Consider the following 15,988-nt stretch of genomic DNA (forward strand, 5'->3'; position numbering starts at 1 on the left):
TCGAATACAGTATTCTTTCAAAATACTTTTATCCGAATAAAGTATTTGCATGGTTATATCTTCATATTCTTTTTGTGACATGCAATTATTTTAAATGATATGCAAAAATGTTTTTTTTTACATTAATTAATAATTTTAATAATTTTAAATAATATGGAGTACCTATAATTTTTTATTTTTTAATTTTTCTTGCTTAAAATTTCGATTTGTAGATTAAATTTTATTTGATCATGAGTCTTTCTATTTATTAATTTACAAAAGATCTAATTGAAGAAATTTTAGAAAATTAAAAATATTGTAAAAACATCATAAAGAGATATTCTTCTTTTCTTTTTATGAAACTAACATAAAATCTTATCATTTTTCCTATATTAATAATGATACAGTATCTTATATCACTATTGATATAAGATATGTTTATTATGGTTATATGTAGTGTCTTAGCTATACACCCGGTAAAAAATTTCTCATATATAATTATATATAACAATATAAAAGTATATAGAAATATATAAAATTCTGTATAAGTTATGTATAGTTATGTATAGTATGCATAATTTTGTATTTGACATTTAGCCAACATTAATATAAAATTATATATAATTATACAACAAGTCATATATTATTATATATAATTATACATAACTTATATAAAATTTTATATATTTCTATATAATTTTATATGGTCATATATCATATATGATTATACATAACAAATTTTTTACCAGGTATAGAATAAGTAAAATAAACTACTGTTAATTACTAACGATATAAAATAATTACTAACGAATAAAATTTAAAATTAAATTAATTCTCCTATTTTGTAACTGTAAATGTAAAAATATTAGTTAGAATGAAAATAAGTTGGGGATATTTAGAGGAAATACTTTGTTAGTTAATATGAATGATATATGTAAAAGAAATGCTTATTGAAACAGTTGTGATGATATTTTATAAGTATTAAAATAAAATATTTATTTATGGTATTTTTTAAATGTTAGAAATTTTTACATCGAAAAAGATTTGGATAATTATACAGTCGGACCTCTTATCCTACGACATTTTCGGTCCGGAATCTTCCCCTTAAACCTCTGATCCTACGACAAAAATTTGAGAGTGGGGGTATAATTCCCCTTTCGCGGTCGTAGCATGAGAGGATTTTTTGTCTTAGGATAAGAAGTTTCGTAGCATAAAAGGGTCGTAGGATAAGAGGTCCGACTGTATATGTATATAATATATATATATATATAATACACATTTGCACATTTATGGTCTGCTGTGGTACAATGTAAAAAATACAAAAAAAAATAACATATTTATAATATTTATAAATAATCTATGATAATCCACATGCACGCGATAAGTTAAAATGTATAAATACATAGAAATGCACAACTGAATAATAAGATAACAATCTTACGATAAAGTTTGTAAAAATAAAAATAAATTTTAATATATTAAACGAAATCTACGTATAGGTTTACGCTGAATTTAGTTAGACAAAATAAGACGTCGATATGTTATTCTATATAATCAATATTCTTATCATTCATATAATCAATTTCATATCAAGAAATGAATTAAGGATAGATAATTAATTATGAAATAACTATAATTGTGACGTGATGAGAAGTGTAGATCAAAGCTCGAATATTTTTTATATTTTTGATTCATTTTACATAAAACAAATCTATTCGTAAAAGTTATATATAAAATATTAAAAAATCTTTAAAAAGTAATAATTAAAAATATATTATTAAAATAAAAATTTAACAGAAACGATCATATATGCGAGCAGAGAATAGTATTATGAAAGTTCATTTATCTTTTTTTTTTCAATTATTTCGCAATTCGATTCCCTCTCCGTTCTTAGAGATCATCCGGAATTTTACGGCGAATGACTGTCGTTCAGACATGTTGGTAGCACATTATTAATCGTCTCCATACAGTACATATTCCTAAAAGACATGTAAAAGACGTCTTATCATCTTTTAGATGTCTTTAAAATATCTTTTAGCCTCTATGTTATATGTATGTATCATAGCTTATGTATCGCGCGATGCATTAGCATCAAACAGTGAACTCTCTATCCTATATTAGCTCAAATAGCTAATTAAAAAATTACGCAGAGTAGGAGGGGACTATCTTTTTATCTGCTATTAGGTAAGAAAAAGGTCAAAGGTAAGGATGATTAGAAAAGATAGATAATCTTTCGCCAATCAACATCAATTAGATGAAGAAAAAGTGGATTTTACTTTTTTAACACGATATAATAATTTCAGTATAGGATACAGTTCTTTGTTTATACCGTATCATTTTTTAATACGAATTAAGCTAGTGCACGTTAAACATTTGATTGAAATTACACCGAGCAGCTTGATATGCGAATTAAATGATCAGTGTAATTGTTATCAAGTGATGTATGAACACCTCGAGCGAATTGGTACCGAAGAACAGAAGAAAAATCAAGAAGAGTCTTTGAAATTTATCTCGCATGCGCTTTAAAAAGCAGACATGTGGAAGTCACTTGACAGATGATCTTTCTCTCATTTTTCGTAAAGATACCAAAGAGTCAAAATAAAAGGAAGAATAATAATTTCTTATTTTTTAAAATTTATTTTATATATTTTTACATTTCAATCGGTTCACGGATATATTACAATATAGATTTTTATTATTTTAACTTGATTTGCCACCGTTACGATTTTAAAATAATTTTCATGTTATGAATTTTATATTGTTTATATAATTTGCGCGCGATGACCTCCAACTATTGTTTGTTTCTTATTTACACGTAAATACATTGAGCAGGATCCCGGAGAAGGGATGGAATTGTTTAAAAAATAATTTATGTAATTAATTTTATTTAATATATGCGCACCTTTAATCAGTGATCAGCTTGTTCTTGGCTATTAATTTATTCGTTATTCACTATTTTAAATATTTAAAAAAAAAAACTCATTAAAGCAATTAAGTCATTAAGCCATTAAGTCATTAAATTGCAGAGCTTATTTAGATTAATGATTTCTTATCCCTTTTTCAATTTTGACAAAAATTACGAACATATTTTAGGGAGTTAAATTGGTACTAATTTAATCAGAACGCTTTATAAATTGACATAACTATTAATGTATATAATACATAAATTATACATATGAATAATATATTGTAATAAAACACAATAGTACTAATTTCTATAATTTTCTAAAATGATATAAATCTGTTTTTTAAATTGGTATTTCAAATTGTGAACAGTTTTTACTTAAAGAAATATAAATTATTCATTCAATTAAGTACAAATTAGCAAGTGTTATGAATGGCTTAACACTCTCAATTAATTCTTCTTTGAATGAACCGTACACATAATTATTTTGTCCTCCTCTTTCTTTTATAAGAAACTGTAAACGGTGTATTACATATAGTAAAGGCAGCGGGAAAACATACAGTACTCGGACTGTTCAGTCCATATTTCAATGTGCAACGTGTACTGTTTGAGGTCCTAGAGAAGGTCAGAACAAAAAATAATAATATAATATTATCGTATAATAATATAATATTATTTTAAAAGTTTGACTCTTATCCCAATAGATCGACAAAATGTCTATTATAGATTATCTATTAAATATCTAAGAGACATCTTTTCTATTTGTTATTTCTCACTGGCTATTATTTCTCTTTATATATTATATATTTATAAAACGCTTTTTATTTTAAGCTAAGAATAATATTTTTGTATTGTTATGCGAAGCAGAATTTTCTAATCAGAATTTTGTAAAATAAATTTTTTTAGATTCGACTATTAGTATATGCACTTTTTGAGAATTTTGCTATTTGCTGTTTAAAGAAAGCAAATAATATTCGAAAGAAAGAGAAAATTTTCAACAAATTAAGTGCTAAAAATTAAAAATGAAAAGGGAAAACTTGAAATATATATTATTTCCAAGTTCTTCTTAAAATATTGATAATATATTGTATATTGATAATAATATATAATAGTATATATGAGATACTATTTAAATCAATTTATTGAATATATACATATATATAAGATACTATTTATAAATTAAATTATTGAAACTTCTCATAAATTCTCATTACAATACAAAATGAACGCGATTTTCATTCTAGACTTATCGGAAGATGTTCATATCCGTGTAAATGGCAAACTGTACATTTCTTTGACTAGAGTATATGATAGAAAGAACGTAATCGTCTCGCAATTTGATTCGAGAGAAGACTTATTACAAGAAAATTTTGTTTTGTTTTACTTACATTATAATGTGTGTTGTTTTCTGTAACAATCAAATGTATATATTAGATTGAATGTAATTTTATGATATCAAAATTAAGACGAAATGTTATTAATAATAACAAGAATAATTCTTATTAAGTAATTCTTATTATTATTTAGGGAATTTTATCATGATTGCAAGTCGATTTTTCATATAAATTATAAAAATCTTTTCTTTCAAGGAGTTTATATAAAAAATATTGGCACTATTTTAGATACTAATATTTCTTTTTTTATATCAGGCTCTACTAGCCACTTCGTTTGTGCCATTGTTTTCCGGTTTGCTGCCACCACGATTTCATGGCATGAGGTACATGGACGGTGGTTTCAGTGACAATCTTCCTATGTTCGATGAAAATACTATTACTGTATGTCCATTTAGAGGAGAGAGTGATATTTGTCCTAGAGACCCCTCGCATCATCTTTATAATGTATGTACTCGTCTTTCGTGCGTATAAAAACAGCGTATTTTTGTTTCCTTAAAAAAGTTTAAAATATTAACAATGATACACGCAATTAATAAATTAACGAACATATGTATCTGTTGAATTAACTCAATTGAGTTAGCTAAATGATTTTAATTATTGCTCCGTATTATTAGTGCATCTGTATTTTGCAGGTCAATGTCTGTAATATGAGCGTAGAACTTCCTAAACAAAATTTATTTAGGATTGCGCAGGCATTTTTTCCACCTAAAACAGAGGTAAAACAAGAAAATCTTTGTTAGTTATACTTTTTATTGATACGATGTAAAAATGTCAGAAATATATGCAACAAACTTATACATTTTTTTTAAATTGCAGATTTTCTTAAGTGTATGTAAGCAAGGATGTGACGATGCATTACAATTTTTGCGTCGTAGAAATTTGTTAGAATAAACTGATATACTTGTAGGTATATAACTTTGATACAAAAATATCTGAGCACATTAATGTGACCGATAATGACATTTATGGTACGAAATAATAATTCTAATTTTTTAATTATAATTTTACTTGAAATATATAAGTTGGGTTTTCGTGAAGTAATATTTTGATAATATTTATTCTGGATAATATTTATTTTGAAAAAAATTTTTTATATTTTACTTTAAAAAAGTTTGAAATATTTAGACAAATATAATTGATAATTATTATATTAAAAGAATATATAAAGTAATTTACCTGCTGTTATAATTTCACATTTACGTATTTATTATCTACTATGATATAATATAAAAAATACTAAAAAAAAATTATATTATTTAATATTATGTATTATATATTTAACATTTTTATAATTTATAATTATTAATAAAATTTTATAAGTCTATATAATAACACACGCGAATAAGTCAAAATGTACAAATAATACCCAGAAATAATAAGGCCATCTTCTGAAAGTTTGAAAAAATGGAAATGCATATAGGTTCTCACTGCATATAATTGTGCAAAATAAGATGTCGATATTGAGCTAATCAATTTTCACGAAGTGAATTAAGGATAGAATGATCAATTATGAGATATAATTGTGGCGTGATGAGAAAAGGTGAGGATCAAAGCGTGAACATTTCTTACATTTTTTATTCATTTTACATAAAACAAATTGATTCATACGTAAAAGTTATATACAGAATATTAAAAAATCTTCTTTGAAAAGTAATAATTAAAAATATATTATTAAAATAAAAATTTAACGGAAACGATCATATATGCGAGCAGAGAATAGTATTATGAAAGTTCATTTATCATTTTTCTTTTTCAATTATTTCGCAATACGATTCCCTCTCCGTTCTTAGAGATCATCCGGAATTTTACGGCGAATGATTGTCGTTCGGGCACGTTGATAGCACATGATCAATCGTGTCCATACAGCACATATTTCTAAAAGACATGTAAAAGACGTCTTATCATCTGTTAGATGTCTTTAAAATATCTTTTAGCCTCTATGTTATATGTATGTATCATAGCTTATGTATCGCGCGATGCATTAGCATCAAACAGTGAACTCTCCATCCTATATTAGCTCAAATGGCTAATTAAAAAATTACGCAGAGTAGGAGGGGACTATCTTTTTATCTGCTATTAGGTAAGAAAAAGGTCAAAGGTAAGGAAGATTAGAAAAGATAAATAACCTTTGCCAATTAGCAACAATTAGATGAAGAAAAAGTGGATTTTACTTTTTTCACACGATACTAATAATCAGTATAGGATAGAGTTTTTTGTTTATACCGTATTATTTTTTAATACGAATCAAGCTAGTGCACGTTAAACATTTGATTGAAATTACACCGAGCAGTTTGATATGCAAATCAAATGATCAGTGTAATTGTTATCAAGTGATGTATGAACACCTCGAGCGAATTGGTACCGAAGAACAGAAGAAAAATCAAGAAGAGTCTTTGAAATTTATCCCGCATGCGCTTTAAAAAGCAGACACGTGGAAGCCACTTGACAGATGATCTTTCTCTCATTTTTCGCAAAGATACCAAAGAGCCAAAATCAAAGGAAGACTAAACAACACAGCATTGCCAAGCATTATTAAAATAAAACGACAGAGCAACATGAATCTATCATTCACCGGTGGCGGTTTCCTTGGTATCTATCACGTTGGTGTAGCAATCGGTTTGAAAAAATATGCATCGCATTTAGTGGATAAAGCAAGCGGCGCATCTGCAGGTGCTATAGCTGCGTGTTGCTTACTTTGCGGTATGTCTCTTGGTGAGTGTCTACTTTTGACAATTTTAGAGAAGTCGCACATATAGTACATGATCATTTCATACGCTTAAAAAAAAAAGAAAATTATTTTATGATTATTTTTGGAAACACTGTGCAGGAACTTGCGTTTAAATTTGCGTGTTTTTATTTTCTAATAAAAAACCGTTTATCTTAAAAAGAAAATCTGATTGTGCAAAAATGTATGAAAATATCAGTATTACGATTTATATAAAAAAATTATTTAAATTTTTAATTTTTTTATATGTTTTTTTTTTATTAACTGAATGAAAGAAATAAAGGCCAATAACGAGCTCATTACTGATTAAAGGGCGCGTCCATATATTAAATAAAATTAATTACATACATAAATTATTTCTCAAACGTTTCGATTCCTTCTCCGGGATTCTCTTTAGTGTTTATACAAATAACGACGACGATATTAATCTATATTGTGAGCTCAGATTTATTGCTAAACGTGTTTCTAAATGTATTTCTATACATGTGTTTCTATATATAAAGAGGCACATTTAGCGATAAATACGAAACAAACAAGTATACAGGTCAGTATATAATACGAAACAAATAAATAGTTATAAGTCATCCCGTGCAAATTACATAAACAATATAAAATTCATAACAAGAAAATTATTTAACGTAACGGCAGGTTATCGTGCTAATTAATCTCTCTCCGTTTACATGATTGTGTTTTTTATGGTTTCTTATCTTTTTAAATTTATTTTATATATTTTTACATTTCAATCGGTTCACGGATATATTACATTATAGATTTTTATCATTTTACCTTAATTTGCCACCGTTACGATTTTAAAATAATTTTCTTGTTATAAATTTTATATTGTTTATATAATTTGCGCGCGATGACCTTCAACTATTGTTTGTTTCTTATTTACACGTAAATACATTGAGCAGGATCCCGGAGAAGGGATGGAATTGCTTAAAAAATAATTTATGTAATTAATTTTATTTATTTTATATATATTTATTTAATATATGCGCATCTTTAATCAGCGATCAGCTCATTATTAGCTATTAATTTATTCATTATTCACTATTTTAAATATTTCAAAAAGAAAAACTTATTAAAGCAATTAAGTCATTAAGCCATTAAGTCATTAAATTGCAGAGCTTATTTAGATTAATGATTTCTCATCCCTTTTTCAATTTTGACAAAAATTACGAACATATTTTAGGGAGTTAAATTGGTACTAATTTAATCAGAACGCTTTATAAATTGACATAACTATTAATGTATATAATACATTATACATGTGAATAATATATCGTAATACAACAATAGTACTAATTTCTATAATTTTCTAAAATGACATAAATCTGTTTTTTAAATTGGTATTTCAAATTGTGAACAGTTTTTACTTAAAGAAATATAAATTATTCACTCAATTAAGTACAAATTAGCAAGTGTTATGAATGGCTTAACACTCTCAATTAATTCTTCTTTGAATGAACCGTACACATAATTAGTTTGTCCTCCTCTTTCTTTTAGAAGAAACTGTAAACGGTGTATTACATATAGCAGAGGCAGCGCGAAAATATACCGTACTCGGACCGTTCAGTCCATATTTCAATGTGCAACGTGTACTGTTGGAGGTCCTGGAAAAGGTCAGAACAAAAAATAATAATATAATATTATCGTATAATAATATAATATTATTATAAAAGTTTGACTCTTATCCCAATAGATCGACAAAATGTCTATTATAGATTATATCTATTAAATATCTAAGAGACATCTTTTCTATTTGTTTTTTCTCACTGGCTATTATTTCTCTTTATATATTATATATTTATAAAACGCTTTTTATTTTAAGCTAAGAATAATATTTTTGTATTGTTATGCGAAGCAGAATTTTCTAATCAAAATTTTGTAAAATAAATTTTTTTAGATTCGACTATTAGTATATGCACTTTTTGAGAATTTTGCTATTTGCTGTTTAAAGAAAGCAAACAATATTCGAAAGAAGGAGAAAATTTTCAACAAATTAAGAGATAAAAATTAAAAGTGAAAAGGGAAAACTTGAAATATATATTATTTCCAAGCTCCTCATAAAATATCGATAATATATTGTATATCGATAATAATATATAATAGTATATATGAGATACTATTTAAATCAATTTATTGAATATATACATATATATAAGATACTATTTATAAATTAAATTATTGAAACTTCTCATAAATTCTCATTACAATACAAAATGAACGCGATTTTTATTCTAGATTTTACCGGGAGATGTTCATATCCGTGTAAATGGCAAACTGCATATCTCTTTAACTAGAATGTATGATATGAAGAACGTGATTATCTCGCAATTCGATTCAAGAGAAGACTTATTACAAGTAAGAAAATTTAGTTTTGTATTACTTATAATTTTCATTGCTCTGTAATCAAAATTGATATATATTAAATTAAATGTCATTTTTAATGTTAAAATTAAAACGAAATGTTACTAATAATAATAGCATGAATAATTCTTATTATTCTTGAGAGAAATCTTATCATGTTTGCAAGTCAATTCTTTTTGTACAAGTTATAAAAATCTTTTCTTTCAAGGAGTTTATATAAAAAATATTGGCACTATTTTATATACTAATATTTCATTTTTTTATATCAGGCTCTACTAGCCACTTCGTTTGTGCCATTGTTTTCCGGTTTGCTGCCACCACGATTTCATGGCATGAGGTACATGGACGGTGGTTTCAGTGACAATCTTCCTATGTTCGATGAAAATACTATTACTGTATGTCCATTTAGCGGAGAGAGTGATATTTGTCCTAGAGACCCCTTGCATCATCTTTATAACGTATGTACTCGTCTTTCGTGCGTATAAAAACAGCGTATTTTTGTTTCCTTAAAAAAGTTTAAAATAATAACAATGATACACGCAATTAATAAATTACGAACATATGTGTCTGTTGAATTAGCTCAATTGAGTTAGTTAGATGATTTTAATTATATTATTAGTGCATCTGTATTTTGCAGGTCAATGTCTGTAATATGAACGTAGAACTTTCTAAACAAAATTTATATAGGATTGCGCAGGCATTTTTTCCATCTAAAACAGAGGTAAAACAAGAAAATCTTTGTTAGTTATATCTTTTATTGATACGATGTAAAAATGTCAGAACTATATGCAACAAATTTTACATTTTTTTTAAATTGCAGATTCTCTTAAGTGTATGTAAGCAAGGATATGATGATGCATTACAATTTTTGCGTCGTAGAAATTTGTTAGAATAAACTGATATACTTGTAGGTATATAACTTTGATACAAAGATATCTGAGCACATTATTGCAACCGATAATGACATTTATGGTACGAAATAATAATTCTAATTTTTTAATTATAATTTTACTTGAAATATATAAGTTGGGTTTTCGTGAAGTAATATTTTGATATTTATTCTGGATAATATTTATTTTGAAAAAAATTTTTTATATTTTACTTTAAAAAAGTTTGAAATATTTAGATATAATTGATAATTATTATATTAAAAGAATATATAAAGTAATTTACCTGCTGTTATAATTTTACATTTACGTATTTATTATCTACTATGATATAATATAAAAAATACTAAAAAAAATTATATTATTTAATATTATGTATTATATATTTAACATTTTTATAATTTATAATTATTAATAAAATTTTATAAGTCTATATAATAACACACGCGAATAAGTCAAAATGTACAAATAATACCCAGAAATAATAAGGCCTTCTGAAAGTTTGAAAAAATGGAAATGCATATAGGTCTTCACTGTATATAATTATGTAAAATAAGATATCGATATTGATCTAATCAGTTTTTACGAAGTGAATTAAGGATAGACTGATCAATTATGAGATAATTGTGGCGTGATGAGAAAAGATGAGGATCAAAGCGTGAACATTTTTTATTCATTTTACATAAAACAAATTGATTCGTACGTAAAAGTTATATACAAAATATTAAAAAAGCTTCGTGAAAAGTAAGATATTATTGAAGTGGAAATTCAGTTAACAGAATAAACTATCTTATACGTGAAAGAATAGAATGTTATAATATTGATGTGAAAGTTCGTTTATCTTTTTTAAATACGACGAACAATACGACTTCCCCTTCTTTAAAGGTCATCCGGAATTTTATTGCGAATGACTGATGAACATTGCTCTCGCGTGTTGGCAGCACATGATCGATCGTCGTGCATCACATATGTGTATCACATGTTGCATTCGCATCAAGTAATGTATGTAACTTATTCGAGCAGATCGGTACCAAAGAACGGAAGAGAAATTGAAGACACTTTTCGAAAACGCACTCTTTTCGTGCGTGCTTCACAAAACAGACACGTGGAAGTGACAGCTCTGAGTGACAGTTTGATAATATTTCCCGCGGTTCGTTCCCATTTATGGATTTCGTTTATACAAATGATTTTTAATGTGTAACGTAAAATCTGCTGCCTGATTCTTCGCAAAGATATAAAAAGAATCGAAATAAAAGAAAGACTAGACACACGAGAGACAGTATTGCCAAGCATTATTAAGACAAAACGATAGAGCGGTATGAATCTATCATTCGCTGGTTGCGGTTTCCTCGGCATCTATCACATCGGTGTGGCAATCGGTTTGAAAAAGTATGCGTCGCATTTATCGCTGGATAAAATAAGTGGCGCGTCCGCAGGTGCTATGGCTGCATGTTGTTTACTTTGCGATATGCCCCTCGGTGAGTCCCTGCTTTTGCCAATTTTAGAGAAGTCGTATACATATAGGTATACATGATCATTTCATACGCTTAAAAAAAAAGAAAACTATTTTATGATTATTTTTGGAAACACTGCAGAAATTTGCATTTGAATTTGCGTGTTTTTATTTTCCAATAAAATGTCTATCTTAAAAAATGTGATTATATAAAAATATGTAAAAATGTCAATATTACGATTTGCGTTTATACTATAAATTATTAAAATTTTTATTTTCTTCATGTATTTTTTTAATAACTAAATGAAAGAAGCTTATCGCTGATTAAGGTGCACTCGTTGTTGGCCTTTATTTTATTTGATTATTATCGTGTTGCCTTCATTAATTATTTGTTGCCTTTTTTTATTTAATTTTTTAATAACTAATTATATAGAAGTGTGGATATAAAACTTTGCTTTTTTTATTTTCAATACTTCAGTGAGAAAAATTTGGAGTCAAAATTTCAGAACTTTAGATTCATGATTTTTCCCTTTTTAATTTACCGATAGAATTAGTTAAATCGAATGTGTGTCCATTACTTATACTTTGATATCATATCTCTTTTCCTTTTTTTATAATACTTTCTTAACGACAAATTTACATTAGATCTTTGACCGAGGTTTATCTTTAATCGTAAAATTATCATTTAAAAAATTACTGAGCCATTAATATGCTTCATTTATTATATACAGTAATTATTTTCATATACCATATCATTATATACATACATATAGTATATGATCATTTTTACACACTATACTTTTAAAAAAAAGAAAACTATTTTATGATCATTTTTGAATATACTGTGCAGGAATTTGCATTTGAATTTGCGCATTTTTATTTTCTAATATAAATGTCTTTTATCTTAAGTAGAAAAATGTGATGCAAAAATATATAAAAACATCAGTATATTCATGTAATTTTTGCATCTATATAAAATAAATTGTTTAAATTAATACCTGTTAGATATTGATAAATTAAATTGAATACATGCGTTTAAAATATTTAATTAATAGGTCATTTTATAAATAGATATTATATTAATGTACCCAGTAAACGCTAGATATTCCTGAAATATTCCATTCGTATTCCAAAAGTTCTGTATATCCTGGAATAGTAAAAGAAAAGTTCATAGAACGTCCAAATAATTGTGAAATATTCAGAATATTCTTCGAACGTTATATGTAATAAGGAACATTTAGTGTAAATTTTGATATATGTATAGAACATAAAAAATAAAATAAAAAATATAATAAAACAGTATACAAAATGGTAAAAAATCAGAACATTTTGTGCTTATTTGAATATTCTCTGTACATTCTTTAAATATCCCGGAATGTTTTGGAATATTCTTGGGATGTTAATTTTGCATTTTAGGAACATTTTATAAATATTTTAGGAATATCTAGCATTTATTGAGCATATACATAAATTATACACATGAATTATATTTCAATAACACAATATTAATTTATATAATTTTGTAAAATGATATAAATTCTTTATTTAAATTGATATGTCAAATTGTAAACAGCTTTTACTTAAAGAAATATATATTATTCACATAATTAAGTACTATTTGGCAAAAGTATCATAATGACTCGTGTGAATATCCTAACAATTTCAATTCTCCTTTAAATAAATTGCACACATGATTATTCTATTTTCTTCTTTCTTGTTTTAGAAGAAACTATAAACGGTATATTATATGTAGCACATGTAGCGCGAAAACATACACTTGGACCGTTTAGTCCATATTTCAATATACAACACATGCTGTTCGAGAACCTGCAGAAGGTTAGTAGAATAAAAAATAGTAATATACACAGTAAAAACTAAAATGTTAATTTTAACATTTTTTACATGTCCCAGAAAATTCATTCTAAATTTTAAGTTAAAATAACTCATTTATTGTATGTTACTTATTGACAAATTAAAAATCCCAGTAAACGCTAGATATGCCTGAAATATTTATAAAATGTTCCTAAAATCCAAAATGAACATCTCAAGATTATTCCAAAACATTCTGGAATTTAAAGAATGTACAGAGAATATTCAAATAAGCACAAAATGTTCTAATTTTTTATTATTTTGTATACTCTGACAATGAGAATAATTTAGAACTGAGTTTGCTTTTAATTTTTATTTCTTTCGAGTATAATATCTGCTTTTTTAAAATAAAAATAGCAAAATTATCAAAAGATGGATGTTCAAAATAATAGCCACATCTAGAAAAATTTATTTTCATAATTCTGACTCGAAAATTCTGCTTCGTATAACAGTATTTTTTTTTATTAGTTGTTTATTATTTTATTCTACTGTATTTAATTTTTTATATTCCATACATATATACAAATTTACATTGAATGTTCCTTATTAAACATACAAGTAATAATGTTCATAGAATATTCTGAATATTTCACAATTATTTGAACGTTCTATGAACATTTTTCTACTATTCCAGGATATACAGAACTTTTGGAATATGAATAGAATATTTCAGGAATATCTAGCGTTTACTGGAATATCAGCTGTTTGTTAATTTTACAGTGTGCATGTTAATTTTACTACATCTAGTAGCTCTCTTTCCTATTTGTTATTTTTCACTGGCTGTTTCTTTCTCTATATATACGCCACTTTTTTTTATTTCAATCTGGAGGTAATAATAATTGTATACTGTTATGTGAAGCAGAATTTTCGAGTCAGAATTATGAAAATAAATTTTTCTAGATGTGGCTATTATTTTGAACATCCATCTTTTGATAATTTTGCTATTTTTATTTTAAAAAAGCAGATATTATACTCCAAAGAAATAAAAATTAAAAGCAAACTCAGTTCTAAATTATTCTCATTGTCAGAGTATTGATAAAACTATTTAAATCAAATTATGGAAATCTTTCATGAGTTCTCATTACCATAATGCAAAATGAATGCAATGGTTGTCATTGTAGATTTTACCCGAAGATGCTCACATCCGTGTAAATGGCAAACTGCATATCTCTTTAACTAGAATGTATGATATGAAGAACGTGATTATCTCGCAATTCGATTCAAGAGAAGACTTATTACAAGTAAGAAAATTTAGTTTTGTATTACTTATAATTTTCATTGCTCTGTAATCAAAATTGATATATATTAAATTAAATGTCATTTTTAATGTTAAAATTAAAACGAAATGTTACTAGTAATAATAACATGAATAATTCTTATTATTCTTGAGAGAAATCTTATCATGTTTGCAAGTCAATTCTTTTTGTACAAGTTATAAAAATCTTTTCTTTCAAAAAGTTTATATAAAAAATGTTCGCATTATTTTATATACTAATATTTCTTTTTTTATATCAGGCTCTACTAGCCACTTCGTTTGTGCCATTGTTTTCCGGTTTGCTGCCACCACGATTTCATGGCATAAGGTACATGGACGGTGGTTTCAGTGACAATCTTCCTACGTTCGATGAAAATACTATTACTATATGTCCATTTTGCGGAGAGAGTGATATTTGTCCTAGAGACCCCTTGCATCATCTTTATAACGTATGTACTCGTCTTTTGTGCGTATAAAAACAGCGTATTTTTGTTTTCTTAAAAAAGTTTAAAATAATAACAATGATACACGCAATTAATAAATTAACGAACATATGTGTCTGTTGAATTAACTCAATTGAGTTAGCTAGATGATTTTAATTATCGCTCTGTATAATTAGTGTCTTATCTGTATTTTGCAGCTCAATGTCTGTAATATGAGCGTAGAACTTTCTAAGCAAAATTTATATAGATTCGTGCAGGTATTCTTTCCGCCTAAAACAGAGGTAAAACAAAAAATCTCACAATTAGTAATACCTTTAATTGATACGATGTAAAAGTGTCTGAAATATGCAACAAATTTAATTTTACATTTTTTTTAAATTGCAGATTCTCTCAAATATATGTAGACAAGGATGCGACGATGTACTAAAATTTTTGCATCGTAGAAATTTATTAAAATGATATGTGATGAATGAACCGATATATTTGAATATAACTTTGGTACCTAAAAATATTTGAACACATTATTATGATGGAATGGAATTTATAATACAAAATAATAATTATAACTTATTAAATACATAATTATTAATTATAATTGTACTTGAAATATATAAACAGGTGAAATTCGTGAAATAATACTATTTTTGAAAAAAATTTTTAAATAAATTTGTTAAAATATAGTTAACGAAATTTATTACGTACATA

The 15,988-nt window shown here is 26.0% G+C and overlaps 2 protein-coding genes and 1 long non-coding RNA gene across 5 annotated transcripts; all 3 read left to right on the plus strand.

Moving 5' to 3' along the window:
- Window positions 1–4,020: 4,020 nt before the first annotated feature.
- LOC140665228 (uncharacterized) lies at window positions 4,021–5,299 on the plus strand. The gene is made up of 3 exons (XR_012046573.1): window positions 4,021–4,722; window positions 4,911–4,994; window positions 5,095–5,299. It is a non-coding gene; the product is annotated as an uncharacterized lncRNA (long non-coding RNA).
- A 359-nt stretch (window positions 5,300–5,658) lies between these two features.
- On the plus strand, window positions 5,659–11,413 carry LOC140664762 (patatin-like phospholipase domain-containing protein 2). Of its 3 annotated transcripts, XR_012046493.1 has the most exons (7): window positions 5,659–6,990; window positions 8,513–8,628; window positions 9,251–9,370; window positions 9,646–9,834; window positions 10,014–10,097; window positions 10,197–10,348; window positions 11,287–11,413. XR_012046493.1 is itself a non-coding variant. In XM_072890211.1 (6 exons), the coding sequence occupies exons 1-6, from the start codon at window positions 6,834–6,836 to the stop codon at window positions 10,269–10,271; spliced, it is 741 nt and encodes a 246-aa protein (XP_072746312.1). In that variant the 5' UTR covers window positions 5,659–6,833; the 3' UTR covers window positions 10,272–10,463. The 3 variants fall into 3 exon arrangements, 2 of the variants coding, with proteins under 2 accessions (XP_072746312.1, XP_072746313.1); XM_072890211.1 differs by lacking the exon at window positions 11,287–11,413 and having other exon boundaries at window positions 10,197–10,463; XM_072890212.1 differs by lacking the exon at window positions 11,287–11,413 and having other exon boundaries at window positions 5,659–6,978; window positions 10,197–10,463.
- A 160-nt stretch (window positions 11,414–11,573) lies between these two features.
- LOC140664763 (patatin-like phospholipase domain-containing protein 2) lies at window positions 11,574–15,794 on the plus strand. Its single transcript, XM_072890213.1, has 6 exons — window positions 11,574–11,741; window positions 13,440–13,552; window positions 14,707–14,826; window positions 15,101–15,289; window positions 15,481–15,564; window positions 15,668–15,794. Exons 1-6 carry the CDS (start codon window positions 11,582–11,584, stop codon window positions 15,740–15,742), a joined length of 741 nt encoding a protein of 246 aa, XP_072746314.1. The 5' UTR covers window positions 11,574–11,581; the 3' UTR covers window positions 15,743–15,794.
- The last annotated feature ends 194 nt before the right edge of the window (window positions 15,795–15,988 follow it).

This window comes from Anoplolepis gracilipes, chromosome 4 (assembly GCF_047496725.1).
Source record: "Anoplolepis gracilipes chromosome 4, ASM4749672v1, whole genome shotgun sequence".
Lineage (NCBI taxonomy): Eukaryota > Metazoa > Arthropoda > Insecta > Hymenoptera > Formicidae > Anoplolepis > Anoplolepis gracilipes.